General features: G+C 42.5%; 1 protein-coding gene across 1 annotated transcript; it reads left to right on the top strand.

Annotated features, from left to right (window-relative positions):
* Positions 1-440: 440 nt before the first annotated feature.
* Positions 441-8,059, top strand: WFDC8 (WAP four-disulfide core domain 8). Its single transcript, XM_044262589.1, has 5 exons — positions 441-570; positions 3,879-4,019; positions 4,698-4,865; positions 6,810-6,950; positions 7,920-8,059. The coding sequence occupies exons 1-5, from the start codon at positions 441-443 to the stop codon at positions 8,057-8,059; spliced, it is 720 nt and encodes a 239-aa protein (XP_044118524.1).
* Positions 8,060-8,597: the final 538 nt, after the last annotated feature.

An 8,597-nucleotide genomic window follows, 5' to 3' on the forward strand; every position in this document is an offset into this window, starting at 1 on the left:
GGATTTTTTTGCGCCTGGGGCTCTAAGATTCTGTGGGACATGCCCAGGCCCTCCTAAAAATCTCATACCATCAGTTTCTTGTCATCAGTGGAGCAAGAAAAAGGTGTTCACTCATGTCTGGGGTTGCCTTGGGAATGACAGTGGGCAAACCAGCCTTGCAACTATTCCAGACAAATCCCTGTGATCATCTATATGTGACCTCTCATGTAGGAGCAAGACTGGGCGAATGTCCTGCTGGGACACTGTGGAGTCCTGTAGCAGAGTGTGGGGCCACTGCAAGGGGACTGAGAGTCCTACCCTACTCTCCACGTGACCTCAGACAAACCCCTTATGCACTGTGCATCTTGGTTTCCTCATATGTGAACTGAGAGAAGTGGTGGGCCATTGTCACAGTTCTCAGCACCTGGTCTGTGTCTCTGTCTCGCTTGTGCCTAATCCCCATGCCTCTTCTCATCCCACACAAGCACCTTCCCCTCCACAGTTCTACCTTCTTCTGGATGAATGTAGCACTCCTGCTTCTCTCTCTGTCTTCGGAGGAGACCACTTCATCACCAATCAAGAAAGTCAAAGGTGAGTTCTGAGAAGCTGCAGCCACCCCTCCTTAGGAGGCCTTCCTGGGACTGAGGGTCAGAAAGGAGACAAAGACTTGTGTTGTATGAGGTCACTTCCTCTGTGGCTTTAGAGAACTAGCCCAACTCACTCACCCTAGAAACTTCAAATTCTTCCCTCACTGTTCACTCCAAATTATTTCCCTAGCTTTACCTGATATGTGTATTTTCCAAGTTTAATTTTTTAAAGGTGAGTCATCACTAGGCAGGAGCCCAAGGGCAGAAGTCAGTGAGGAGGTGGTTGCACAAGTGAAGGAGAGAGATGGGATGATGTCAGGAGCTGACCTGGAAATGGTGGCAAAGAGGGAAAGCCATAGGGCTTGGAGAGAAATGAGGAGGTAGAACTGACTCAAGGACATGACTGACAGGATGCTAGGGTGAAAGAGAGGGAGGAGTGAATCTCAGGGTTCTCATGAGAATCTGGGGGTCTGTTGATGCCAAATATAAAGACAGGAGCAGAGACAAGGAGTCACTGCTAAAGCATAGGAGATTATAAGTCTGATTTATACATGTGGGCATAGAGGTCTCTTGAGATTCCCAGATATATGTTCCCATGTGGTTGGATATGTGCCTTCAGCTTGGAAGTGAGAAAAGTTCTGGAGGGAGGCATGGTAACCACAGTTAGCTTGGTGGGATGGATGCAGGAAGTGTGTGTCAGGTAATGACAACAGAAAGCTGAGATATGAACTTTAGGGAGCATCCCCAGTAGCTGTAGAGGAATGCCCAAGGTATGTGCATTCAGGGAGGAAGCCATGGAGACAAAGCTAGTAGTTGAGGAGGGCTGACTGGGAGGGAGGAGGATTCCAAATGACAGCTGAAGAGGACAGTAGGCAAGGAATACAATGGCTAAACCAAAAAAAGGTTCACATGCTTCAGAAGCCGAAGGGAGGACTGACTAGAGTCTACACTAGTGAGGGGACATTTGTCTTTATAATCCCAAGATTTCTATGCCTTTTTACCTCTTTGGAGGTGTCCCTATTTGATTTGCTTTACACTCTCTGTGCCCAAACCTAAAACAATAATTTCTAAGCAGCGTACATCATGGTGCCCAACTGCCTGCTTTGGTGTCAGTGGAGGCACTTTATTTTTCCTTTTATGACTTTTTAAAATTTTTTTATTTTTTAAATTTGTTTTCAGTGTTCCAGAATTCATTGTTTATACACCACACCCAGTGCTCCATGTAATACGTGCCCTCCTTAATACCCATCACCAGGCTCACCCAACCTCCCACCCTCCAGCCCCTCCAAAACTCTCAGATTGCTTTTCAGAGTTCACAGTCTCTCCTGGTTCATCTCTCTCTCCAATTTTCCCCAACTCCCTTCTCCTCTCCATCTCCCTATGTTCCACTGGAGGCACTTTAAAGTGATGTATGATACATTGGTGAATTGAATTTAAATTTTAAAGAGAGAAAAAAAATTAAGTCCCTAGGCTTCACTTTCTAGAGATTCTGTTTTAGGCCATGGTCTGTAGTTTCTAAAAGATGCACAGGTGTTTTCAATGTACATTCAAAATTAGGAACCATAACTCTTCTTAGCCTTAGACATCCTTGGAGAGTGTATGAAGCATGTTATGAAGAATAAGAAATAAAGCCGGAAAGTACAAAAAGTCTCAATGGCCACTGTTCAGGACTTCTGGAGTGAATTATGGATTAGAGCTCCTAGACTCACTCCTCATTCACTCTATTTTCCCCATCTGACTTCATTTTTTTTTAAACCTGGAAATTAGGAGGGTGATACTGATGATCAATATGGTGTTTCCAATTCTGAACCCTTATAATTCCAAGACTCAGTAGTCTCCAAAAGGATCATGCTTCTCTGGTCAGAAGTCTGGTGTGGTTTCGAAGGATTTCCTGCTCAGGTTCTCAGCAGGCAGCATCCAGGGTTGCATCGAAAAGTGAGTTCTCATCTGGGACCCAGGATTCTCACTGACACTCACTGGCTGTGGCAGAATCATTTCCTTGCACTTGTACCACTGAGGTTGCTTCCAGAGGTCACCTTCAGTCCAGGACACTAAGTTCCTTCTGTCCTCAAAGCTCCTAATAACATGTTGGGTTCCTCTCACACGTGGAATTTATCTTACCTCTTCTCTATTAGTCAGGGGGAAAACTCTTCTTTTTAAGGTCTCAACAACTTAGATGTGGCTCAGTCAGATAATTTCTATATTTTAAGGTCAATTAACTTGGGACTCTAATTCCATCTATGAAATCCCTCGTAGCCCACCTAAATTCAAGTGTGATTCATAACCAGAGGACAGACAACTTGGGGAGGCAACTTTAGAACTCTACTTCCCACAAGCTCAGCAATTAGTAAGCTGAGAAAAGGGGGAAGAAAACCCATATCTGCCAAGCTCTTCCCATGTGCCAGGCACTGTGATGAATGCATTGTAAGCATCATCCCCCTTAATTCTTAGAAGCAGGTTGTAAGGTAGAGATTGTAATTCTCATTTTATAGATGGGAAATGTTGGACTCAGGAGGAAAACTTTTTTTCCCCCAAGATTACTTACCTAGTCGTGTTGGAGTCAGGCTCCAAACCAGGTGTGATACACTGCTCCTCCCATTGCCCATTTCTGTTCCCTTTAAGGGTAACTGAGAAGGTATATAGTGGAACTCAGGTTGGTCTTTTTTTTTTTTTAAGATTTTATTTATTTATTTGACAGAGATCACAAGTAGGCAGAGAGGCAGGCAGAGAGAGTGTAGGAAGCAGTCTCCCTGCTGAGCAGAGAGCCTGATGTGGGGTTCCATCCCAAGACCCTGGGATCATGACCCAAGCTGAAGGCAGAGACTTTAACCCACTGAGCCACCCAGGTGCCCCCAGGTTGGTCTTGATTTCACAAGGAGTCAGAGACCCAAGTCAGGAATCAGGACTCCTATACTCCTATTTCCATGGTATTCCTACCCCTTCTTACTAATTAATTTCCCCTATCAACTAAGACTCTGGAGGCAAAGGAATTGGGCATTAACATATTAAGTTTCAAGAGGAGAGAGGAGCTCCTAGACTTAAGGAAAGGCTCTTGGTTCCTATCTAGTTCCCTGCCATGAAATCTGAGATGCTTCCCCTTCAGTTGACCTAAGCACAGATTCCTGATTCAGATCAATCAAAATGAACTATGAGTGGTGGGAGGAAGACCCAGCTCCTAAATTTAAGCAGAGCTACTGAGGATGGAAGGTAGAAGAGACGGCTGATAGAATGTCACTATTCACCTTTGCTATGGGAGGAGAACTGAAACTCTCAAAAGATGTGAATTTGAATTTGGATGTTGCTTTCTTGTAGAGAAAGCAGGAGTGTGCTCCCGAGATAGGGTCATCTGTGAGACTTATGTTCCAGACGTCTGCACAACTGATTGGGATTGCCTAAAACAAATGAAGTGTTGTTCATTTGCCTGTGGGAAAAAGTGCATGGATCCATTCCAAGGTAATAGCCCCCAAGCTGAGGGCACAGGTATCTTTTGAGTTGTCCTACTTCCTGCTCCATCCAGAGCTTGTCGAATGATTCCCTTGGATGGTAGGACAAGAAGTCAGGGTTCATGCTTTTCTTGTTCTTGAATCAGATTCCCAACACTCAAGTACAAACAATGAGTCCAGGCATGAGGGATGTCAACTGGAAAATATTGATGACAGTCTTCTTTGATCCAACACTCAAACACTCACACACAATTAATACTTGTTGCATGCTCACTAAGTGTCAAGAGACTATTGTTGGCACGTGGTAAATATAAACCTCAGTCAGCTTTGATGCTGGGCTTGGTTTCCGACTCTTTGGCTTTCAAAGAGGTTTTCTGGTGGCTCAAAGTAAAGAGTATCTCATAATAGGAAATTCTGTTATATATATAAATGAATGGGTCAGACCACAATAATGCCTTAGGCACTTTGGATATAGTCACTGAACAAATCTTGTCCTCCCAGAGCTCAGGGCCTTAGAGAACAAAGATCAGTTTTATATTTATAGGAGAGCTAGGCTAGAGCTTTTATTTACAGTGGCTCTCTCTATGACTTGTATGGTCATACTAAGAACTGCATAAAAGCTGAGAGCCTGACCCCTTCTCTTTTTTCCTACCCTTTAAGTTCTTCCCTCTCTGCATCCCACCTTCAGAACCCTGCATGCTACCTCCAGAAGAAGGAGAGTGTGACATTAGTGTCTTTCGCTGGTATTTTGACTTTAACCTTCAGTCCTGTGAACCATTTATCTATGGAGGCTGCTTTGGGAATGCCAACAACTTCCTCAGCATCACAGCCTGCAAAATGGCTTGCTCACCACCTGGTAAGATTTATATCCCTGGCAATCCGAGGGATTAGTATATGCTCAGGCTTTAAGGTTAAACTGCCTTGGTTCAAGTCTACTCTATCATTCCCTGAGTGGGTGGTCATAGGTCAGTTGCCTGTTTCCCTTAGCTTCAGTATTCTTGTCTATAAAAGAGGGATAGTAATAGTATTTACCTAATAGAGTTGTTGTGTCAGAAAAATGACATAGTGCACTTATCTATTGAGTAGTACCTGAGGCCTCACCCAAGAATGAAGCATAAACAGGTCAGGTCTGGAATCACATGAAGTTGGAGTAGAGTACAGAGTAACTGAAGAATAGGATGAAGTAAAGGTGAGGGCTGTGGATTAATTCCTACTATAATGACAAGCACCAATAATATTGGGAGATAGTATCTTACAGAGGTAGGTGCCAGATAACCCAGATAAAAATCCTCCTTTTCCCATTTATTGCAATTTTCTTCACCTCTCTGAGTTTCAGTTCTCTCCTCTGTAACACTGAAATAACAGAAAAACATCTTTGAGTTTTTGGTGGATTATGTGTGATCGGGACACAAGGATTTGACATAGGGGTTGTTAAGTAGTTGGGCTTGCTTAATGGTAGCACCTTAGGTGGTGACCATTGATGTTCAAATGCAGCACTGTGTGACTTACAAGGCAGCCTTACAACTTTGATGTGAAATTCTAAGAAGCAGGCTGAATAGTGTATCATCTCTTCCATTATACAGACAGGAAACAGAATCAAATAGATAGAGTTAGTTACTCAAGGATTCACAGTGGGTCAGGACTAGAACTGGAATTTTAATTCTGTAATTCCAGTGAGCCTGAATGGCAAAGACATTATTGTGGTCTGACCCACTGTGGAAGGCTTTAAGAAATCATGGCACTATGCATTAGACCTTGGCTCACTCTCAGAAGCAGTAGGAAGAAGAAACCAGGGAAATGAACTTGGGTGGGATTGGGGGAAATTTATGTTTGGGTTAAGAAAGAACCTAGGGGTGCCTGGGTGGCTCAGTAGGTTAAGCCTCTGCTTTTGGCTTGGGTCATGATCTCGGGGTCCTGGGATTGAGTCCCACATCGGGCTCTCTGCTGGGTGGGGAGCCTGCTTCTTCCTCTCTCTCTCTCTCTCTGCCTGCCTCTCTACCTACTTGTGATCTCTTTCTGTCAAATAAATAAATAAATAATCTTAAAAGAAAAAAGAAAGAACCTAACCATAGCTCTGGGAGTAAAATTCACCACACTCTGTCAGAATCCAACTTGAGGAAGAAGGAGAAGAGAGAAGAAGGAGGAGAGAAGGAATAAAATAAGGAAAAAACCTTCCTGTCCTCATAGAATTTGTAATCAGATAATGACAAGAGGAAACATGCACAAAATGTGAAAAAATTGATTTTAACACCATCTATGTCCTAGTGACCCACATTTGTAGCTCCATTCTGAATTTGACTCCCAAACTCCAACTGCATACTCTACTCCTTCATCTCAATCTCACAAACACCTCACACTTCACTTGTCTAAAACAGAGGTGCTCACCTATCTCAAACTTGCTTTGTCCACAGCTCTCCCTCTCTTGGTTGAAATGAACTTCTAAATCATCCTTGATGAATCAGCAACAACATTCTCAGTCCACACTGATGGAGTTAGGAAATCATTTTAGATCTACCTTAAAAATAGATCCATAATCTGAACATGACTTACTATGTCTTCAGCTACCGCACCAATCCAGGGAGCTCTTTTCTCACCTGGAGCTTCAAAGAGCAAGCCTAACTCTGTTTCTCCTACAATCCATGAGATGCTGAGGCATTCCATTCTGCCATAGCCTACCAGAGGTAGTCACAGTAGTTTCCAAGTCACGGAAAGAGATACTAATTTTAAAGGGAGGGAAAGGTGTTTGAAGGGTGTGAGAAGGGGTGGGGTTTGAGAGAACTCACATCTACTCTTGTTTTAGCCAAGAATGGACAGTGCCCACTCTTCCCTTTCAAGGACCGTATGGAGTGTCCAGCTTCATGTAAGAGTGACTTCGATTGCCCCAAAACTACCAAATGTTGTGAATCCATGTGTGGCTTTGTTTGTACCAAGGCCTGGACAGGTGAGAACTAGGGATATACCTCCCAACATCTCTAGGGCATATGCTAAGGATGCTTTGTTGTTCCATTGAATAAGGATGCCCCTTTGGTTGAACTTAGATATCGCTAGGGAATTTTTCTTTCTTTAATGCCCTATCACTGCTCTCATGTTGTCATCCTAATTTCAGGAAACTATTATGCTAGTCTTCAAAGCCAACCATACATAGTATCACTCCCTATTTTTTCCCCATGAGAACTTATTTATTCTGAGTCTCATTCTTCACTGATTGACAGGTGACAATATCCACTTACTCATACAAAAAAAAAAAAGATAACCATTAGGTACATTCCTAATAAATCCTTTGTCTACACAGAACTTCACATGAAGTGCATATTCACATCTTGTAAGATATGCTAGGGAAAAGATGGGTAGCAAACTGCTATTGGGACAGAAGTGAACTCTGTAGCCTCTGAGACTAGTGTTCATTTCCTTACATAATATTGATATAGTATGGTCTTGTCTGAGGGATTCTTAGTGTTTGGTGCTGCATACAGCATGGTATAGTGAAAGGAAACCAAGGCCTTTCAACTGACTTCAACACTTCCACTTGTTTTCTCTATGGCCATACACTACTCACTTGCCCCTACACTAACCTCAAGTTCTGCAACATATAAAACAAAGAAGTTCTGGGTGCTCTCTAATACTCCTTCTACCTCTGGTAATTTGGGATTAGATAACCCAAATCCATTACTTCTCTGGGGGGCAGCAGGAATCCTATCAGATTGTCTATGTCAGAGATGGCAAGCCTTTTTCATACACCTCAAATTATTAGCCACTGGAAGTTGATACTTTTACCCTCTGCACTCTATTTTTACTCTGGGGGGAAGGGTAAGAGGTTTAGTCAGAAGAAACCCCTGTTTAGAGTTTTCCAAGTTTCCCCAAACTATGATCAAGTATTTCAAGTTCAAATGTCTTATTTTATCCCATAAAGTCAAACCAGGTTTCTGCCCGCACAAGCCCATAGTGTGTTCCAAGATTGATAGACCCAAGTGTCTTCAGGATTATGATTGCCCAGTGTCACAGAAGTGCTGTTCACATTGTGGACTGAAGTGCCTGGAACCTCAAGAATGAATAGTAAGTGGAAAATATTATCATTGATGTAATTAATTATGAGTAGGATAATAAAAACTATCAATTTTATCTTCTATCCAACTGCTTTCCCAAATTGACTTATGAAATTTAACACTATTTACTGGGGTTACTTTGATTGTATATATAATCTTATCATCTGAAAACGATGGAAAAGTTTGACTCTGCCTTATTCCAATTTTGTGACTTAGTTTCCTCACCTTTTTATATCTAGAGCCTCTGAAATTATGTTGAAAATAAAAGCAATGACATCTCTCCTTGTCTGGTTCCTTATTTTAAAGTTGGCGTCTCACCAGAGAATCTAGTAGTGCACAAATGGCCCCTAATCAGGCCAAATTTTAAAGTGCTGTAACAGAGCCACAGACTAAACTGGGTGCTCTAATGGGCTAGCATGATTGAGGCAGAAAAGAGAGTAAGTGACCTAGAAGACAGGTGGATGGAAAGAAATAAAGTTGAGGAAAAGAGAGTAAAACAACTAATAGCCTATTAAAAAAAGTTTTAAGAAAGCAGTGATGCCATG

Source organism: Neovison vison, chromosome 8, assembly GCF_020171115.1.
Source record: "Neovison vison isolate M4711 chromosome 8, ASM_NN_V1, whole genome shotgun sequence".
Classification (NCBI taxonomy): domain Eukaryota; kingdom Metazoa; phylum Chordata; class Mammalia; order Carnivora; family Mustelidae; genus Neogale; species Neogale vison.

What these genes read in the sequence shown, in the direction of transcription:
- WFDC8 (XM_044262589.1), top strand. Translation starts at nt 441, where the DNA reads ATGCCTCTTCTCATCCCACACAAGCACCTTCCCCTCCACAGTTCTACC. An exon ending in GTGCATGGATCCATTCCAAG is followed by an intron (nt 4,020 to 4,697) that starts GTAATAGCCCCC and finishes TCCCACCTTCAG; the next exon opens with AACCCTGCATGCTACCTCCA. An exon ending in TTGTACCAAGGCCTGGACAG is followed by an intron (nt 6,951 to 7,919) that starts GTGAGAACTAGG and finishes TATCCCATAAAG; the next exon opens with TCAAACCAGGTTTCTGCCCG.